The following is a 21,301-nucleotide window of genomic DNA, read 5'->3' as shown; positions in this document are numbered from 1 at the left end:
GTCACGCTTCAAGGCGAATTGTGCACTCCGAAACCTCCAAGGCGACACGTATGATGTGGGAAACTTGGTGAAGTTTCTTCCCTTTCGGCATTGGGTGCAACCGCTGTATCTGGGATTATTTGGTTGCAGTTGAAATCTCACCGCAGTTCACAATGTCGCCGAGTTATCGAGTCTTGCATTTTGCCCGGTAGGAACTACAATCGTTCCTCGACACGTCTGCACCAAGTGTCAAGAGATTGGGTCAAGGATAAAGAAGCTCCGAGGTGTTTTTTGCAGCGGGTAAGCAATGCATTCATCGTCGCGGCTTGTTTACATTGTATCCACGCCTACATTTCCCTGTCTGTCGGTCAGTGCAATTACACGGCACTTTCAGTTCGAAGACCTCACTGAGTCGTGGTTGAGCGTAGTTCTGACGATGATCGTAGCGTCGGTACGTCTCCGAAACGAGTTGTGTGTTCGCCGATGCATAGCAACGCGATGTTCTTGCTGCGCGCATATCATTTACAGGAAAAAGTTGGCTGTCTACGAGTCTTGAGTTATGCTGGCATTTTATGAGCTAGGTAGCAACAGATGTCGGGGCTCAGTAATGGAGTTACGGTTCAATGTGTCAGCGTACTGCATATTAACCATCACCCGAAGCACTTATACGCTCTATCCTACAGGAGAGTGCCCGCAGTCTTGGAAAAGATAAAGAAGCAGTTACGGAACGGCGCGGTTTCGTTGCGACTGTGCAGGCTCGGCATTTCGCCCATTCATTTTCATAACCAGTGTGATTTCGTTTTGCGAAAAACTTTGACGCGTACCGTTGATGCGTGACTCTGTAACGATGTGTGACTGCACATTCCGTGACGTTCGTGAGGTTGCTCGGTCGTTGCCGCGCACGGAAAGTTCCGAAAGTAAGATGTGGCACGTCGTCGCGCGCATTCTTTCCGTGGACTGCTTTTTAGACGTTACATGATTGGATTGATTGGCCTGATTTAGAATAAGAAGCATGCGGAATGTTGGCGCAGAACTTATTAGCAGACAGCTCTTGTACGTGTGAACTCGCGCCTGCGACTTGCGTCACGCATTTAATTAAAATGCTGCGCACGCGGTGGTCTCGGCTACGTTGCCTTTTGCGTGAAGCATTTGAATGTACTTTATGTTACAGCAATGTTGAAAATATAAATGTTCAGGAGGTGCAGCCATCAGCGACCGCAGCCATCATTGACATACTAATATTAAAACAGTACGCAACAGAGACTATAATTAGATGATGAGTAGTAGTCATTGTTGTACGGTACTGACACTCTAAGACTGCTGTTGAGTTATCATCTATTGCTGAAGCACATGATTCAGAGATTTGTAGCGGTGATTGTGAGAGCTAATAGGTTTGGGCTAGTTGGTCTGATGTGCTTCGACTAAGAAGAAGACTGCAGAAAAAAGTATGGTGAAAATGACGGAGACATCTAAGCAACACATAGCATGCTAACGTGGGAATTTGTTTTGAGATGGCCATCCACCACACATGTATCAAGCACAGCCTGTGAAGAATGAACTGAACAAGGAAAAAAAAAGCTATTTCCAAAGGTAAAGCAAGGTGTGATAGACTGGTGTAAACTACTACTCAGTACGAAAATAAATAAAGGGTAACTGTGAGGCATGATTATTGATCGTAGATCAAGTCTACATATTACATGAACATTGCCTACTGTGAACCATACAGAGAAATTAAATTTCTGTTGCCGAAGCCATAGTCACAGATAGCAAACCAGCAATAAACCCTGCTGTTAATGAAAATGTAAAATTGCTCAAACAAACATTATAAACGTGGTGGGCAAGAAGCTTAAAAGGATAAAAATGGGAAAGCACCTAAAAATTAAGAGGTTCTGAGAGATACTTTGAGACAGAGGCATGTTGGAAAAGCCAGAACATTACAGTGACAAGTTATTCATCCGTTTCCATGTTTCTTGTTGACTTACTAGACACGGCTGTTGCTGTGGGATTGGGTTTGTTTCATTTCTTCGTCTTATTCACTCGTGGGTTTTGTTTGCTTATGCACTGCATGAACTTGATCTATTATCCGCATGTTTCACAGCTTTACTCTTTTCTTGTCTGCCTGCATACTGAGTTGTCATTTAGTGCTGTTTATCACATCTTGGTTCTCCTGTATATTTTGTCGTGCTTTTTCACGCTTGTTATTCTTCGCTGGTTGTGCACATATCATGTGCAGTTGTGTATATATAGCATTGGATGTTATATATACACTTATAACAAAATTTATTTGGTCATATTGTTATATATAACAAAATAACATTTCGAAGATGGTACTCTGTTTGTGTAATTCTCATTTCCCTGTGTATTTCACCATGCTCCTTTTTTATTTGAAGTGGTAGTAAATTATGAGTGCCATAATGTTGTTGGAAGTTGCATTATTTTGTGGCATTGACCACCGTTATATGATATAGAAGTGGCATTTATCATTGATGTATGATAGGGACAACTGAAGGCTTGTAAATGCTGTCATTCTTAACGCTCGTTCCTTTTTGTTTACACTGTTTGTTACACCGACCAGAAAGACAAGAAATGCTAGCAACGTAAACTTCAGTTTGCTTGTCACACAGCTTTTACGGTCAACGTCTTATACAGTGCATTGGCACAAAAACATGGAATATGGGTCCTCTTGAAAATGAAATGGCCAATAGCTTTATGTTTTCCATAAAGAGATTCTGTTCAAAAAATTTGCTTCATAATAACATTGCCTAAAAAATAGATGATAATGGTTACATTCTTGGTGCTGTTGCATGGCCTGCTTATTTAATTTTTTCTGATCGAAACTTGTATTCGTGCTGTCTTTTTAACTGTATAAATCAAGGATTTATTTTTCTGTACGTTTTCTTTCTTTTTTTGACAGTTATCTTCTTATGTTTTTTTCTGTAATCATCAAGTTTCTTAATATGCTTTTTCTGTGTCGCTTAATGTCTCCGCAATTAGTATCCTGGAGATATTTGTCGCATGCTCTTCAGGCATGTTTTCCCTACCGTTTACGTTTGCGAAATGGGCCTGAACTAGCTTCGGCCGTTGGCCCAACATTTGCATGTATGTTGTTGCACTTCCATTGAAATGAATGAATGAATGAACATGCTGTGTCATTTCCACAGCGTACCTGGTCATGGTTTTTGTTTTTTAACAACACTGACTTTTTTCTTCTCCGCAGGAGGCGATGTCTTGGTTCAGTGACATTGCGGGCAGGGCAGAGGACTTCCTCACCAAAGTTGACCAGACGGCTGCCTCGGCACTGCAAAAGCCGCTCTTACCCCATGCCAAGAACACTTTCATGTCATACGCCAAGAGCCCCGGCCGAAGCCCTCAGCCCGATGCATCCAGCACTGCTCCGCCGCCTCTGTCTAGTGGATTTTCTACCAGCACCAGATCATCACACAGAGGCTTGTCTTTGGCCGGCACCTCGTCCACCCCAAAGCCGAAGCAAGCCGAAGCGCGAACCAGTGATGAGAAACTGTTGGAGTTTCTGAACAGCCCAGAGCCAGCACCACAGGCTCCAAAACGTAGTTCGTCGCAGCAGAGGACTGTCCCCGACTCATCGGGGGATGCTGCTGGAACAAGTGAAGTTTCTTCGTCAACGAACCAAGGCGAGCATTCTTCAGCAAAGCTTGAACCGAATGTTGCAACACTAAAAAAGAAGGGGTGAAATGCTTCTACTGGGAAAACCAGTGGCTCTTTTACAGCTATAGTGCACATAGAGGTCATCTTAATAGTTAGTTTTCATTTAAAGCCATTGGAATAGTGCTTTTCTGCTCAGCCCCTTCAGTTTTCCTAAACTGAAAGGGACGAGTTCTGCTTGCCATCTCTTGTTGTACGTCTAATGCATTATTATCCATGTGCCAGCAGGGAACTATTAACAAGATGCCACGTGCTGACATTGTTGGAAAAGAGGTTCAGTAATGCCAGCTTTAGGAGAATAGTTGTCAAGAGATGGCGCCACTGATGTGTTAGTTTTTTTTTGTCGTTCTCTTACTTTGCTCATTGATGATTGCAGATCCAGCCGCGTTTTGTTATTGGAATATTGGCACTAGTCTGAGGCTTTCACTTTTGTTTGTTTGCTTTCTAAGCTTTATACATTAGAGTCCTGTCTACACATCTTTACAGTACGTCAGGCGAAATTTCGAGAGACAGAAAATGCCAGGATTTACTGAACTGCTGTTATGAATGAAGGCAGCATAGCTTTAACCTGAAAATGGTTTATTGCTCCAAAATTACGCTTCAAGGCTGAAAAAAAATCCTTAGATTGCCATCAATTCAAGGTGGACTGGCAACCACAGTGTCTGCAGCGAATTCTAAAATGGCTGGTCACAGGGTTCAGGGTGTTATTCCTGGGCTTGCACAGGTGGTCACTGATGCATTGCTCACTATGCCTTTGATTCCATGTCATGCTGTCGGAAAGCTTGTAGCATGCGGGTGAGGGTTGCTTGCTATTGAATGCAGTGTGTTTGCAAACTAAACCGTGTTTGCAAGCGCCACTTAATTAGCAGCATTACCTCATCTGAAATGCAATTTAATATGCGGGAAACATTGTGGCATGGTAACATTTTAGACAAGAATACTGCATATTGAAGTCTGTGAACTTAGTTCCAGGACTATGCAAACCCGATATAAGCAGCCAGGAAAATGCAATAACCAAGTATGCTTCAACATTGTTCTCCTTTACCATTTATAACTTGCTTTTAAGCATGCAAGTTGCAGGTTTGGGAAGTAGCTTTTGCAATTTTCATGAATGTGTTTTGCGTTGTACTCAGCACTCGACTTCTGCCAAGGTCTTGTCTGACCTGTGAACAAGATGGCCCTCTGCATACTTGGCTTTTCTACAACTTTAGGGTTTATCAAATGAAGGAATGGGATATTAGTGCTCTGAATTTGTGTTATATTGTTCTTTTATCACACCTCACATTGACAAAACAGTTTCATAATCGCGTCAGTGACTACGCAGCTATACTTGAGTGGTGCAGTTGAAGAGAATGTTCCATCGCAGAGAATGTAATACGGTGGCTGACTGGGCTGAAGCTCCTCCATTCACTCATTCTCTGAAATCTAGTTTGCCCATGGAAACACCACAGTTCTCCTTTCCGTCTTACCCAGCCTCTCCTCCTATTGGCTAGACAGACGTCCCCCCCCCCCCTCCCTCTCCTTCCTGTACATGATTTGTGGCTAAGCCAGTAATGCGAACTCTCTACATTTCTCACGTGGTTTGTTCCCATGCAGATGAGAAAACGCAGCTTGAGGGCAGCATAGTGCTGACACCAGAGGTGAGCACGAGTCAGGTTGAAGCAAGCGTTTTGGCGACCGCGGATGGAACAGGGTCGAGCTCACGAAGAGCATCGCTTCAACACGAGCAGCTTCAAACAGCTGCAGCTCCGGGGACAGGTGACGCAGCTGAAGCAGCAGGAAATGGCCTTGAATCTGAAAACAGGATGCTGCGAAAAGAAGTGTCCACCCTGAACCAGGAAATTGCTTCTGCTTTGCAAAGGGCTAAGAACGCAGATGCAGGTGGGCTTATCTTGCGGTTTCTGTTCCTCCACTCATTAAGTGCTCAGTTTTGTTTACTGCATATAGTATTGGCATAGTGAATGCACTTTGTCAAAGAACTTCGTGCTGATTTGGCAGGCATAGTTATTTCAAGTTTTTCCAAATTTTACTGACTAATGTAGATGATGTGTATAGTACGCAAGTGTATCTGTTATTTATTCAAATACGGTATTGTGTGCAAAGTTGATTTAGGGCGCTGCTTACCGTTTTGTAATGCAGCAGCTATATTGCTAGTATTATGTGTGAAAGTGCCTTTGTTTATCTTTTCATTGAATGTAGTTCTAACTGTAAGTACAGTCGAGAGCATAAGTGGAGTATAACACGTGAGCTTTGACAGAATTGCATCATAACTCCACGTGAGTGTTGCTCTAGATGGCCAGACAGCTGAAAGAGGCACCATTTTGATCTGCAGGCATGTCAGTTTCCTTATTTTGATCTTGCGCCTGATTATCGAAAGCATTGAAAACTTCACACTACAATGCAGTTTACTTAAAGCTCCCTAGGCCGAGATGTTTTAAACCAAGTGTACTAAGGTTTTCCTCGTTGAATGATAATCTGGAGGTTGAAGGCAGTGGCACCTGCTATCCATTTGGCCTCGCACAGAGAAGAAGCACCTGCAGAACCGGCTCGACCACTGGAGCAGCCAAGTGGCAGTGACGGACTCTGCCTTCCGTGAGCTGCAGGCGCGTGAGCGGGACCTCACGTCGGCCCTGGAGGCCAAGGATTCGCAGCTGGCTGTGCTCAGAGTCCGGCTGCAGGAAGCGGACCAAGAGCTGACCACCAAGCGCCATCTGGTGGAAGACCTCAGGGAGGAGAACCAGAGGTGAGACTCCGAATGCGTGTGCACGTTTGTGTGGCATTGACTGAGGTTGTGGAACAAAGACACCAGGGACAAGAAATTCTAGTAATGTCTCCATTGTAGTGTGTTCACTTTCTGTCCATCCATTTTCAGTTTTGGTCCGATATGTTGCAGATATATCTTTCAGCATTGTCTTAGTGCTTTGCTGTAGTCTCTTGGACTTTTGTCAAGGTGTTTAGTTTTTAGGCCAGGAAACCATCTATTTACCTCTTGGAGATGAAAAATTGAATTAAAGTTGAATTGGGGCAGAAATAAATGGATCACCAGATAGTGACAATTTGGGAAAGAGGTGCCAGCATTGGTGCCACCATCACCAGCAACATGACAATATGAAGTACCATAGTTACTTAAAAAGAGGAGTGCACTTTTTCTCACAAACAACTTATGAAAGTTTAAGGGGCTACATTCATTGTGGGGGAATTTATTTGAAAAATTAATGTCTTGACAAACAACATAATGGGTTAGAAGAACCACGTTGCGCATTCGAAAGAGACAAACACAGGAAAAGGCCAAGAAGACGGAAAGAGCGCAAACTATCAACTGAGTTTATTTGTGTGAAGGTGCCTTATATATGCAGAATCACAGCAAAAGGACAAGGGGAATGAGAGAGAGGGGGGGGGTAAAGCCGGTCATCTCCTGATCAACAACATGTGCGCAAAAAATTCTTCTCCTTCTCGTACAATTTGACAGAAGTGTTGCTTATACATTTATCGCCGTTTTCTTTTATGTGATAGGCCTCCAAAAGCTCACGCGCTCTTTTGTTTTTACTTTTTCCTAGAATTTTTATCTTCTTAAGCAGAGGCTCGCATCCACTGCAGGCAAGGCAGTGAGCGGGCAGATTCGCTCCTTCTTTATTTCAAATTGATCGGGCATGGCTTTACCCCCCCCCTTCTCATTCCCCTTGTTCTTTTGCTGTGATTCTGCATATATAAGGCACCTTCACACAAATAAACTCAGTTGATAGCTTGCGCTCTTTCCATCTTCTTGGCCTTTTCCTGTGTTTGTCTCTTTTGAATGCACAACGTGGTTCTTCTAAGCAATGCACCAACTAGCCCAACAACAAGTTCTTCTAAACATAACGGGTGCATTCATAATGCGAGTAGGTTGGTGCATGCAAACTTCACACTGTACGGCAACATTAAAGCAGGTTACATGGAGTAGCTTACCTTCACTTTCAGTTTATTATGACTATTAATAAATAATGAATACATCCCGAAAATATATTGATGTACCTTGGAGTGCTAGCTTGCGCATATTATGCTAACATATCATGAGGCTTGAAATGGGGGTGGGGCTTTTCAGAGGCAGTGCAGATGCACTCAGTTAATGCTGTTCGAAGCGTTTAATGCTCATAACTAGTCTCTGAGGTGACACTAACTGGCATCTTCGTGCCATGGTGCAGGCTGACAAGGGACCAGACAGACCAGTCCCAAGTCCAGAGCAAGACAGTCGACACCCTGCGTGACAAGCTGGCCCAAGTGGAGGAAGCTCTCCGCAAGGAGCAGGAAAGCCATCGGCTGGCACAGGTGTGAAGTCCTTTTCCTGCTGTCCTATTGTTATCCATCCCGTTAACCTGTTTTGCCATGACGACTCAAAACAGGTTTTTGCACTGCAGCGGCAGGATTCGCTAGCGTTTTCGCTTGCATGTGAAACAGGCTTTAGTGTTCTCGTGATCTTTCGATCTCATCTCCAGTTTGCTAAGCTTACATCCTTATAAATTGTGACAAAGAGGAGAACCCAGATCCTGAATTAGCCAAGAGATGATGGAAATGAAATTTTTTGAAAGTTGAAAGGGACATTGGGGGGGGGGGGGGGGGGGGGGGAACAACTGCATCCAATTGTTGGTCTCAGTAAAAATTGACTCTCTGGCACTCTGGGTTTGTTAATGTTTGTCCGGCAGCAAAAGCTCATTTGTGGCTGAAAAAATTGTTAAAAATTTTTTTCCTCCACTCGATTCAAACAAATTTGTGTTGTCCACACTGAGGAGGATTGGTTGCCGCCATTTTGAAGTGAATGGCTGTGTAGAATATTCTCTGGAATAGATGCCAACAAATCGGTGTTGGTGCACACAGTTTACTTTTGAAATTGGCGTGTGAGAGCCAGACCTATACTTCTTTTTTTGAATTTTTTAGATTATAAAAGCTTTCTTTTTGCTTATGGGGATTTCTTTTTTGTTGGAATGCCATAGTCTGTCAATACAGGCCAGCTTCAATTTGTGCTGTTTAAGAGGTCTTAAGCAACATGAGCTGGAAGCTGTCGTCACATGGGCTAGTCTGTAACTAGATAACTGGAAGAAGAGGTCAGGTCATAAGTGGAAGATAAATTTAAAATTATTAAGACCTTATTTTATTTTTACAAGTCCTTGAATGAATGTGACATCTTTGTGGCTCTCATAGTGTAGGTATAATGCAGAAACACAAATTTTATCACTGGGGCACAATATGCTCTGTGCTTATCTCTAGTTAGTCCTGTGCTTTTAGGGGAACTCGCCAAAGCGGTGCAGACTTGTAATAAGGGACTAATTACTCATAGGTGGTGGGAATCTAGGAAGACTAAAGGGTAGCGAAAAGTGTCATGAACTGATCTCTCAAATAGATTGGGTCGGATTGTGTTGGCTTTCATCTCTGTGTGTCGACATATGGCAGCGTCACTTTATGGTCGCCATTTTTCTCCCCCCTTTTTTTTTTAGGCTGAATTCATGCAAAATCGGCTCAAGATGGAGGAAGAAGTGGCAAGCCTATCCGAAAGCCTGACGTTGACTCAGAAGCAGCTTGCCGAGCAGAAAAGTAAGTTTGGAGCTGGAATTTTGATGTGACTGCGCAAGCAGGGGCACATACTATATTTTACAAATGATGAAAAAATGGTAATTGGTTTTGAGGAAAGGAAGTGACACAGTAACTGTCTCTCATATCTCCAGTAACTGTCTCTCATATCTCAGTGGACACCCGAACCCCATGGTAAGGGGAGGAAAAAAAAGAAAGTAGTGGAGGTACTGGGAATAATTTGGACCACCTGGGAATCATTAACCTGCACTGACATTGCACATCGCACCTCTATCGAAACTTGGCCGCCGCAGTTGGGTTGGAACCCAGGTACTCCAGTTCAATAGAAGAGCGCCTTGCGGCAGGTACAAAAGATGCTCTGTTCTGGTTTTAGTGACTCTGGCATTGTTGCATGTGTCACTGACAATCTCATTCATCTGTTTTGTTTACGAGTAGACAAATAGTCAATTAGGTAATTGTGGCAATGAGAGATGGACGGCAATAAGTCAAGGTGTCATTGATTGATTTTGCAGTCAGGCTGCAAGCTGAATTCAGGGTTGTGCTAATTGGTGATTATTTCTGGTCGCTCATTCCATTTCTGGGTATTGTAAGAGAGAATGCACTTTTCTGACTGACTCTTTGTTACGGGTAAGCGAGAATTGGATTGGTTGAAAGATCGCTTTGTTGCGGTTGAAAGATCACTTTGTTGCAAACAGACATTGTTCCCCTGTGGAGTGAATTCAATTTCTTTAGCGTGAAATCGGCTTGCTTATTTGTAGAAACATTACTGCATTTAACTATGGTTCTCTTGCGTGTTCTGTTAAAAAGAATGTTAAAAACATTTCTTGTGCTGTTTGGTCAGTCGTAAATCATTTCATGGAATAATGGGAAAGAACGGGCATCCTCACGGATTCTTCTGAATCTATAAGACGTGTTGCATGTAATAATATGAACATAACTTCTCTTTTTCGCGTCTCTCATAGCCTGAGTCGCTTTGGGATGTTAAACCCCCCTAAAACCAAGACCATAACTTTTCTTTCTTCTATTTTTGAAACAGCACTTGCGAAGGAGGCTAGCAGCCAGGCCTCATCTTATCGCTGCAGTTTGGAGCTGTCTCGCCAAGAACTGGCAGACTACAAGCAGAAGGCGCAGCGAATTCTTCAGGTAGCCACACCGTTTATTAATACTAACTCTGTTGAACTGGCAAGACACTTATGCCCTCTGTAGTCATAAAGGCATGCCACTGCAGAGCATGTCGGCATTTGTCGAGGCTCTGTATCTTTGATAGTGCTTGCATAAAACCGGTAGTCCGCCTCTTTGCATCTTTTTATTCTAAGGGCAGCGGTTCGTTGCCATTGTATTGTTTTCGTCAGCTATCAAGGCCTGCTGCAGTGCTCGTATTGTGATGCCTGTGATTTGTTGCATCTTTATTGGGCAGGGAGCAACGAAACTAAAAATGCAGAGCTTGTAATCTGCGATGTTGTTAGATGCTGTGTTAAATTATTATCCACGAACTAAGTCTTGCTTTTTCCTTTTGTTGTTCTTTTTGCTGTGGGGCATTGTCGTGTTAGCAGTGGATAACTAGCTTGCATTCTCTGTCCAAAATAGTGATCTCTGCCCGATCTTTGCACTGGGGGAATCCTAAGGCTGGCAGTTTATTTTCTGTTTTTTCTTTCTTTTAATCAACTAGTCAAAAGATAAGCTCATAGCCAGCTTGAAGGACGCTGCCAGCACGAGCGGATCGGCTCTGGATGGCTCGGACGCAGATGGCAGCCGTCTGAATGCCTCTTCCACCGTGGCTGAGCTGGAGGCGGCAGTGCAGGAGTGCGAACATCTCCGCAGCGAGCTGAGGCGGACACAGGCCCACGCGGACTCCCTCACGGCTGAGATGCACGAGCAGGAGAGCTCCCTGCGCAGGTGCCTAGCCCTGCTTTGTTTATTACAGTAACTAATATTGCATTAACTTAGTTTAAACTAGTGTCTTTATTAGTGTTGGGAGCAAAGGGGCTTCTCTTGCAGGCCCTTGACTTTTCAACTTATGCTGAAAATGTATGTTTATGTAGTGCTTATGTTTATTCTAGTAAGCTAACTTGCAATAGCTGAAATGTGTAAAAGACCTTTAAACTACTGCTTGCATTTTTAAACCATTCTGTTAATAGTACATGCAGAGTAAAATCTCGATGATGTGAATCTCGAGAGGGATGCAAAAAATATTCGTATCATCCAAAACAAACGAAAATTATGTATAGAAGCATGGGAAATGCATTTACACAGATTTTTTCAGACCTGATGGGATTTATATTTGGTGGTGCGGCGCAGCTCACTGTTCACGATGCATACAGCGTGACTGGCGGTCACGGCATCGACGATGTGGGCAGCAGTTAGTTTTCTGGCATGCAGTCGCAGCTTGCGCATTCATAGGAGAGTGTTGGGAACACTTGAAATTGTGTGTACATACACAATGCACTCCGGCCAGGGAACTTATGAGTTCATATCATCGCAAATCATGTATCGACCATTATCACGTCATCGAGATTCTATGGTACATGTCATCTGGCTTGAACAGCTCTTAAAAACATCACATAACAGGAAAACGTAATGAGATAGGACACCTGCACTTCTCATTACCTTGGGTAAATGCAGATGTACAGGGATGCGAAATGCTTTGATTTTCCCTTTCTGCATGATGTGCTTGAATGCTTGACTCAGCCACCACCTCCCAGAATATTGTGCTTAAGATTCCATAGGTTCTAAGAAGTAGATTTACAACAAAAACAAACTTTGTGAATTTTTTAAGCTGTCGCCATGTGCGAGTCTGTTGAGGTTGAGTTAAAATGGAACGGATTTTCAGCAACCACACCGAGCATGCGGAAAATAGATTGTTGGTGGGGGGGTTATATATGACTGAACCCTTGAGAATTGCTGATACAGGAGCTGTGATTAGACTACCGCAACGATACATATTCTTTGTTTAACACCAGGTAGGGCTAACTTTCTCCATCTAAACTGTCCTCACCTCATGCTGACTTCCTGCTTTCTCTGCCATTTTAGACTCGGTACCGACAATTTGGAAACTTGGTAGGCGTTTATCCTTTCTAGCAGCACTTAAAATATGTACCTTATTCATTTGTGTGATTTCGTCACACTTTTAGGAAGAGTGTGATAGATTCGGAGTCTATCACATTCTGTGCACACGCACATTTTTGTTGACATGTTGTTTATGTTGGTACGCTTTGTTCATGATGAAAAATAGTGCGAAGGACGGACAGGATGGCACACACTAGCGCTTGCCTGCAGTGTCTTCACCATCCTTCGCCTTCCCTTCACGCTATTTTTCATCTTAGTCTGCGCCATCCTGTCAGTCCTTCGTCTTTCCTTTGCACTATTTTTCATTTTGAATTTGAATCAACTCACCCAACTTTCGGTGTATGCTTTACTGCTCTGAACAGGCTCGCCACTTAGATCAGTGCCCTTCATATTGCTAAGCTCTTCGGCTTAATTTGTGCTGGTGCTGCCGGGAAAGCACGTTTTCCGTGTCTTCTCCCGTACTTCTATTTCTTAATTGAATTTCTTTCTCTCTCTCGTTTTTTTTTTAAAGGGAGCTCGAGTCGCTGCAGGAGCAGCAACGAGAGCTGCTGAAGGACGTCAAACAGGAACGCCACCAGCGACAGGAGGCTGAGCTGGAAGCACGCCAGGCAGCCGAAGTGAGTGCGGGCTCTTTCTTTTACAGCGATAACTGTCATGGCTGGCCTGTTTCCAGTTTTGCAGTGTCAGTGTCGTTGGCGTAACACAAAAGAGAAACGAAGAATAAATGAGTGTGGCTCCTTCTGTGTGCCACAGCGAGAACTAATGTTTGTGTCGTTTGCATCCCTGCTTGAAAGTGGGTGCCACGGCACACTCACAACTGCTAACAGCCGTCGCTGAACCTCTCATGATAATCGGTGATGAGATTTTCTTTTTTTGGTTTCCTTTAGCCCTTTTAGGTGCTCATTATTATCCAATGAAGGAAAAAATCCATATTTACAGATTTTTGTGAGCAGAATGTCGAGAATTGACAGAAAAAATTTCCACCTTCTCCGATAATTATGCGAGTTCTTCCGGCTCCTCATGTGTGACCGTTGTGGGCCAGAGCTCCTTTCAAGATGTTATACTTCTCTTGACCAACTCCTGTCATTTCAACTCGTTATGTGAGTAAATCAGCACGTTCGGACAGTTTAAGGCACTCGTGCTTGCGAAACAAGCAGGTGAAAAATACGTACTGGAGCCTTGTCGGAGCTACCGTAAAATGTAAATGTGTTCATTTTAAAAATGATTTCCTGCATTCATTTCACTTGCCCGGCTTTATGTGTTTCTGCACAAAGCGTTCTAGGTTTTAGCACATTTTATTTTGTTCACATCAGAAAACACTGCGTCTTGAGTGTGTAGAATTTAATGGTGTTTGGGTCATGGCCACAAATATCGACACCAACGCCTGAAGGGTCTGTAAACACATGATCACTAATTGATCAGAAAAAAGGAAGTAAAAAGAAAAAGAAAACTTGCATGTGGGCCATCCTTAACAACGTGCTAAATGTTTGAACCAACGGAGATAAATTATTGTGATCGTCAGTGCATTTTTAAGGTTGCCAGGACTGGGAACACTACCGGTAATTGTTGCAGGAGTGCAGAAGTGGAAATGTCTGCTTTCAGCATACTTAAGGAGTAACCACCACCAAGTATTGCTCGTTCCGCAAGTTGGCCAAAGGATTCTTCCATTTCTTTGATGTGAAGTCTGTGAAAGCCTGCCATGTAAAAGTTGAGGAGTGCAATGTATGTACTGAGGTGTGGGCTGCAGAATTGCGAATGACGCGCAGAGATTTGCGGCTTGTAATGCAGAAAAAGAAAACCTGCATTGTGAGCTGTCTTTGACAATGTGTAATATAGACTTACACAACGTCTTCCTTGTTTTTTTTTTTCCGCAGGAAATCACGTTTTTGAAAGAAGAGTTACGGCGAAGCAAGGAGGCTCTGCAGCAGAGGCTGAGCGAGCGTGAATGCGAAGTGGAGAAGCTGCGGAAGCAGGCACGTTCATTTTCTCATTATGTTTTTTTTTTCTTTTTCGTATATTTATCTTATTCGATTCAATACTGTTTCCACGAGCATTTAACAGGTAGCAATAGAAAATATTGTGGCCACGCTGGCTGCAGCTAAGCACTAATCATATTAACCAAGCTGAAATCGCATAGCGTGAATACTGGCACACTACCTTTCATAAGTAGTACATGTACGCATAACTTTGTGAAAGATGTCTGAGCAACCGGACGTCCTCTAGGAAACAGTTTCACTTGTACAGGCCAACCAGAAAAAGTGTCCTAGCTTAGTGAAGCAAGGTTTGTCGAAAGATTCAGAAGTGGTCAAGTAAGCGATTGTGTGCTGACACGCTTTTCTTTTGTTTTAAGGGGGGAAGAGGGTCTTAGAAAAAATTTTTGTTCATGAAGTCACAGTTATGAAATATTCAGGGAACATGTATTTTTGCATGCTGATTCCAAATATGTCAGTTAATTGCATGTGCAACAATTCCTTGAGCACATATGCAATATGTTATCTAACTTTTTGTGGGGAGCTTTCAAGAAATTCTGCTGCAGGGAACATGCTAGAATGCATGCCATTGGTTTCTCTTGACGTTAAGCTATGCAATAAAGGTGAATTTATTATCGTGCCTGTCATAGAATGCATGCCATTGGTTTCTCTTGACGTTAAGCTATGCAATAAAGGTGAATTTATTATCGTGCCTGTCATAGAAGTTGAGTTACAGGATTTTGAAGTTGTCACTTCTTCAGAAACAGGAATACAAATTTTTCTTCTCGTTTGTGAAGCACCAAGTTCAAAACCCTGTAACTCAACTTCTATGATAGGCAGGATAATAATTTTACCGTTATTGCATACCTTGTTGTCAAGACAAGCGGACGGCATACATTCTAGCAAGTTCCCTGCAGCAGAATTTCTTTAAAGCTCTCCACAAAAAGTTACATAACATATTACAATAAGTGCACAAGGACTTGTTGTACATTAAATTGAATTACATATTTTGAATCAGCATGCAAAAATACATGTTCCCTGAAGATTTCATAATTGTGGCTTTATTAATAAAAAAGTTTTCTCTAAGACCAGCTTCCCCCCTTGAAGGCGTGCTAGCAAAATGGGAAAGAGCCGTAGGTCATAATGTGAATGGAGACAGTGTTATGTGTTTTGTGCCCACACATCTGTGTCCGTTTTTGTCAATGGCAAGAAGCACACCATGCATTTGAACTTAGTTTTAGTCACCAGATGAATGGCCAGCTCTTTTCCTTTAGCTTTCGTCCTGTCATTTCATCTCCTTGTTCGTTCTGGTCATGCACCATGCTTGAAGGCGATCCTTCTCCTTTTTTTCTTCTTTCCTCCGCTCATCCTCTGTCCTCAGTGGAGTTGAGACTGGTTTGTTCATCCTGGCCATTGCAGATAATGACCAAGTCCATGAGCTCAACGAGTGAAGCTGAACTCGAAGCCCGGCTGCATGCATTAACGGAAAGCCTGATCCAGAAGCAAACCCTGGTTGAAGCCCTGAGCACTGAGAAGAACTCGCTCGTTCTCCAGCTGGAGAGACTAGAGGTACGACATTAGCTCTTCTACTCGAGTGATTGAAATTGAGTGATTGAAATTTCTGTGCTTGGTGCTTTCAATGCATTAGTAACTGTGAGATTGCTTTGTTCTTTTTTGTAGTTGTATATAAAGTGTCTGCCAGAGAATCAAACATTTCAATCCGTATAGACATGAAATATGGAGAAAAATATGAAGTTACTGTAGAATTGCACAATTTAAATTATTTGAAATACCTTACAGGCCTGTAGGGCATTGTGTAAGGGGAGTGTCCAATTTAAAACAATTTTTAACAGAATAAGCAGAACGGAATGAAAAGAAAAATTCAGTACACAGCAAAAATTACACACATGAAAAAGGAACAGAGTAATAAACCTAACAACAGGGAAATAAGAAAAATAGATACTCAATACATGTTAAAGCACAACAACAAAATAGTATGAAATGCTCTTAGCTCGTGCATGCTATTATCAGCATGCAGTCAAGTCGTGATCCAGACATGATATATTCGTGAATTACTTCTACTTGTGGCAATGAATTTTGTTGCAGCTATCAAACGTGATGATGATGGGAATTATTACAAACGCGTCGAAATCTGGAAATAATTTGCTGCTTTAGTCCTAAACAGAATCATATTAAATCTTGTTTGATTAGTGTTAGATACGAGCTTATTCTCTCACGGCATGACAGCTGATCATGTGTATGGGAAAAAGATTTGATCGTCCAGTGCTGAAGTTACCTAAATTTTATTTACCTGCCGTCTTTCTAAGTATATCCGATGTGTCTGCTGCTTCTAGTGACTGTATGGGTTGCTTGCTTTCAGCATTAGCAAGTGAAAAGTTTGAATTTATGGTTCTGTTGTAATTGTGTGACCTTGGATGTATCGAAACCAAAGCAGGTCAACTCGGGTATTGAGATTTTTGTCAAATTAAGCAGAAGAACTTTGAAATATTCAATTCTGAGCTCTCCAAGCCTACTTATATGTGTTAAAAAGTAACAGTTTCATAGAGCCTGAAAATCATGTTTAACTTAATCCCTAATCTTGGCAGTGTTCATTGTGGGTTAACAAAAAGTGGCCCCTCGTGTTATCAATCGCAGCGCCAGCTGAAAGAATCTCAGAGTCACAGCTCCAAACCACACACGGCGATAGCCGGATTTGGACAGTCGGATGAGTGTAAGTATTACTACATTGCTTATAGTAGGTGATTTTTCATTCCATGTGCTGCATGAGTTCATTTTATTTGGTTAATATCTCAAGTCTTGCACCTGGAAACTTAAGTGATCCTATAAGCCTTCAGTCAGGAGCTTGTCCAAATTAACCGTAGTGAGCCCAGCTGCACCCGAATTAATGGGTGCCTAATGCCATAGACCTATATGGACATTGGCTGGGACCACTACATTGACAGCCGGAATGATTAACCAGGTTTCAGTAATTAAATGGCATGGTGCTCAGGTGCTAGCGTACTGTGCTCATTGCAGAAATGGAAAATGCGTGTGGTGTTGGTAGTGATAGCTTACACTTGCAAGTGTGCCTCATTGTTCTGGCAACTCACAAGATTTTGTGTCCTCCCAATGCTATTGTCATTTCAGCCGAGGACTCGGGTAAGCCTAAACCATCACTACACTCTAGATGTGGCCCCGCCGAGGTTGTTGGCATTTTTTTATTTAATTGCCCTGCATCTTTTGACAGACCCCAGGGCCCGCCTTCCGGGAATGTTTGTTGAGTCGCCCTTTGATGGCAGTGTGACCCGCAAGGTCAAGCGGGCGTACGGTGTGATCGACTCCTTCAGGTAAGCGGCAGTGGCTCGACATTCACGATTGTGATTGCCATTAAGCACAAAATACTTGAAGTATTCTGCAGGTTCAGAGGAGCAGATTTGATGAAGCGAAAGACAACTTGTCAGTGAAGCTTCAAATGTGTTACTCCCTGCGTCTGTTCGGAGTTGCCTTGATAGTTTTGAGTTGGGATATTTCCAACAGATAGTAAGCAGGATGCCCCACGGCAAAATTGAGAGAAGTTCTTTGAGCCTTCTTCAAGGCGTGCCCTTCTGACGGGGTTTGTACCTTATGTGGCCTCATCATGATAGCAGGTGATAGCATGTGTGGTGTTTCCAGGTATCAGAGGCGTGCTTGCCATTGTAAGGAGGAGACTTGTGTGAGAGAAAAAAAGAAATGCGCAGGTGCTGTGCTGCAAACTGCACACTGAGGCATTCGAACTCTGTTTGCTCTGAAAATTGCGACAAAGAGAAGGTTATGTGGAGAGGAAAGATGCAGTCAATGTCACGCAGAGAGTTGTGCCTTGCCTCACTCAGTGGTTTGCGGAGCGGCCGCTAGAGGCGCTGCTGGTCATGTTTCCCCGCTCGCTGCTTTGTTCTAGTGAACCTAATTCACAGTTGGCCTAACCTAGCTAAATCGTCTCGCATTTTTTACGCGACAGCGTATACAGCTCGTTCGGTCGTAAAGCTGTCTGTGTAGTCGGCACGGCGTGCCGGAAATACATAATCGGGGGTTGCGTAAAAAAAAACAACGTATCATTGTAATTTGTGGTTCTAGTGATTGATGACTGATTGGTGTGTGACAGGCGATGACGAGTTAATGAAGTCATTTTAATTAATTGATTGGTTAAAGAAATAAAAAGTTGGGAAAAGGGGGCTCAAAGGTGTCAAAATTCTCAGAATGAAAAGCGAATGCTTGATGATGCTAATTAAGAAAATTAGTGTATAATTGATGAATTGAAACAATTGAAGAAATTAAAAATGAGTTCAAAGCTGTGGAACTGTTCAGAATGGAAAGCCCTACCCACTATGCTATCGTGTCATACCCTTAAGGCGGAACGTGAGAGTCCTCTCCAATTTTTTATTTACCCACATTATGTAGTGCCCCTTTGGACGATTCCTAAAGGAGCACTGATGACAACTCTAATGAATTATTGTTCTGAGTAAAAATTGATTCTTTGGCACTTTTTGGCTATGTCGACATTCACATTACAGCAAAGGATGCATTTGTGGCCACTTCGCGAACAGGAAGAAAAATTTATATTCCTGTTTCTTAAGTGACAAGTTTAACTATAGCTCGGCTTCTGTGACAGGCAGTGCGATAATTTTTACCTTATTGCATAGCTTGATATCAAGAGAAGCCAATGGCATGCAATCTAGCAAGTTCCCCCGTGGCAAATTTTTTTTAAAGCTCTCGGAAAAGTTACCTAACATCACGCAAAAATACATGTACTCTGAAGATTTCATAATTGTGACTTCATTAATAAAATTTTTTTTTTCTAAGACCGTCTTCCTCATTTAAACCGGACTCAGGGTGCCAGAAAACACACAAGTCGGATTCGTCACAAGCCAGAAATGACCGTCGGCTTATGGCGATCTTAGCTTGTACAAGTCGGATAAAGGGTTAAAGGGCGACATGAACTGAAATACCTTAGATTTATGTTTGCAAACCACAGTTGGAATTCATTTTGTTGTGCAGCATACGCGCTGGATTATTTCTGAGGCGGTATCCGCTGGCTCGGATATTCATCCTTATCTACATGGTAAGTTTCCATGATACAGCCTTGAAATTACGCGAGTGCTTAATATTTCACATTAAAAAAAAAAGATATATTAAGCAGTCTTTTGACTGGGTGCTGATAAAGGTTTGCACTGAAACTGCCGCTGCATGCGGCATTTTTTTATCATGTTGGCGTGTGCGCGGGCATGTGTAGTGATGCTGTGCATGACTATGAAGATAGATTTTTCAGAATAGCGATTGTAGAGCGAAAATATTGTTTCCCTATTTTTTGTGTCACTTTTCATTTCATTGAGCTTGTTGCATAGCTCCATTTTCTTCCCTCTTCATTTTATTTTTATCGTCTTTCCCTGTTTTATACCACCCTTTTGCTTTTTATAGTTGTATACCCACTCCGATGGTGTAATGCACGAGTGCTGTAGAGCGTTTTCTGTAAATAAAACACCCGAGCAGCATTGCCAGATCTCAGTTTCACGTGGAACTTGTCAGGTAGTGTAGTAGCAGACATCACACATATGCCAGCAGCTTTTCTTGATTTCATGCCCTACTCCAAGTTATTTTTTGTCATGGTAACTTCTGCCTTTTTTGTGTTGTTTGTATGAGCATGCCTTGCCATGGTGGTAGTCAAGTTTGCCACCTCTGCTTAGACTGAGCAGTGCTTCCGTGACATCAGTTCCAGCTAGACGAGCTAGTTTCAGCATATCAAGCCCTCCCTCATTTGGCCTTCTTCGCTGTCACCGTTTCACTAGCCTTTGTGCTTGTTCTGCACGCACAGTGAGAGTGAGTGAGAGCACACCTTAACTGTTGACATACCATGGGAAACGGATGAGCAAATGTCTGGTTTATTTTTTTTGTGAGGCTCCATAGAGGAAGGAGCATGTATGAACTATGCTAGCAGCTATGTATGGTGTAAGCTGCTCACAGGTGGCACTGCATTGTGAGGAGTAAATTAACACAGAGAGGTCTTAACAGTATCCACTGTGAAACAGAGGCGGCGTTGGTTGAAAGCTGGAACGAGAACTCTGTGGACAGGGTGTAGTTGGGGCAACGCGGCATGCTCTGAAATTTTTGCGACTCTGCACGCTGCAGGGCCTGATGCACTTCTGGGTCATGATCGTGCTGCTGACGTACGAGCCGGAGATTCATGGGCCACACATCAAGCAAACTGCTGGTGCCATCTCCAAGAACCTGACCTGACTGGAGGCAGCGAAGTCTTCCCTACTGTACATTGTGTTTATAAGGCGTGGACCTTTTTTTGGGTTTCTTACAGCTCTTGATTTAGGAATAAATGCAGGGGAACGAGGGGTCCACTTTACGCTATTGTGTGTGTGTCTGAAGACCAGTTAAGAACACGGTCAAGCACCTTGGCGGTTGCTTGCAATGCTTTTGTAAATAAGTTTATGGATCTGATTCTCGGCCACAGCAAATCCACTTTAGTGGGGAGCTGTTGCGAACTGCCTGCATGCAAAGATTTTGCGACATATGAATTAGTCTTGAATACGTGGCATTACATACACTCAACTGTAGAGTGCTGAACACGGATTAATGAATTTTCAGCGCCAGACCAACACCATGGGTGTGCTCCAGTTGAGTGCTGAACCCTATGCACATTTCGCTACATTTTCTGTGTGGTGTCATCGGTGAAATTTACGACATCATCAGCCTGACTACACCTAAGACCTCTCCCATGTCTCTCCAATTAACCCTGTCCTTTGCCAGCTGCATCCACCCTATGCCTGCAAACTTCTCATCTCATCCGCCCACCTAACCTCCTGCCACCCCCTGCTACACTTTGTCGTAAAGTAAATTTACAACACCCAAGCATAAGCGAGTACTTCTACTGATGCGCAGTTAGTTTAGATTTCTATTATCTACTAGTTATGCACACACTGTTTGACACACTTCAAAATTCCCTTTAAAGAGTGACGGCAACAAAATTGTAGAAATGACGGCAACAAAATTGTAGAAATCTG

At 43.0% G+C, this 21,301-nt stretch overlaps 1 protein-coding gene across 1 annotated transcript; it reads left to right on the top strand.

Annotated features, from left to right (window-relative positions):
- Positions 1–40: 40 nt before the first annotated feature.
- Positions 41–20,643, top strand: LOC144104120 (golgin subfamily A member 5-like). Its single transcript, XM_077636943.1, has 15 exons — positions 41–279; positions 3,197–3,629; positions 5,257–5,541; positions 6,184–6,403; positions 7,842–7,965; positions 9,129–9,225; positions 10,259–10,365; positions 10,892–11,118; positions 12,800–12,905; positions 14,163–14,261; positions 15,678–15,827; positions 16,914–16,989; positions 17,506–17,605; positions 19,290–19,353; positions 20,418–20,643. The coding sequence occupies exons 2-15, from the start codon at positions 3,203–3,205 to the stop codon at positions 20,523–20,525; spliced, it is 2,190 nt and encodes a 729-aa protein (XP_077493069.1). The 5' UTR covers positions 41–279; positions 3,197–3,202; the 3' UTR covers positions 20,526–20,643.
- The last annotated feature ends 658 nt before the right edge of the window (positions 20,644–21,301 follow it).

This window comes from Amblyomma americanum, chromosome 9 (assembly GCF_052857255.1).
Source record: "Amblyomma americanum isolate KBUSLIRL-KWMA chromosome 9, ASM5285725v1, whole genome shotgun sequence".
NCBI classification, from domain to species: Eukaryota; Metazoa; Arthropoda; class Arachnida; order Ixodida; family Ixodidae; genus Amblyomma; species Amblyomma americanum.
The sequence above is the reverse complement of the archived record's forward strand: the minus strand, read 5'-3'. Positions and strand labels throughout refer to the sequence as shown.

Excerpts from the sequence above, each read along its gene's own strand:
- LOC144104120 (XM_077636943.1), top strand. The coding sequence starts at position 3,203 with ATGTCTTGGTTCAGTGACATTGCGGGCAGGGCAGAGGACTTCCTCACC. Across the intron at positions 5,542-6,183 it reads GGCTAAGAACGCAGATGCAG|AGAAGAAGCACCTGCAGAAC; the intron begins GTGGGCTTATCT and ends GGCCTCGCACAG. Across the intron at positions 7,966-9,128 it reads AAAGCCATCGGCTGGCACAG|GCTGAATTCATGCAAAATCG; the intron begins GTGTGAAGTCCT and ends TTTTTTTTTTAG.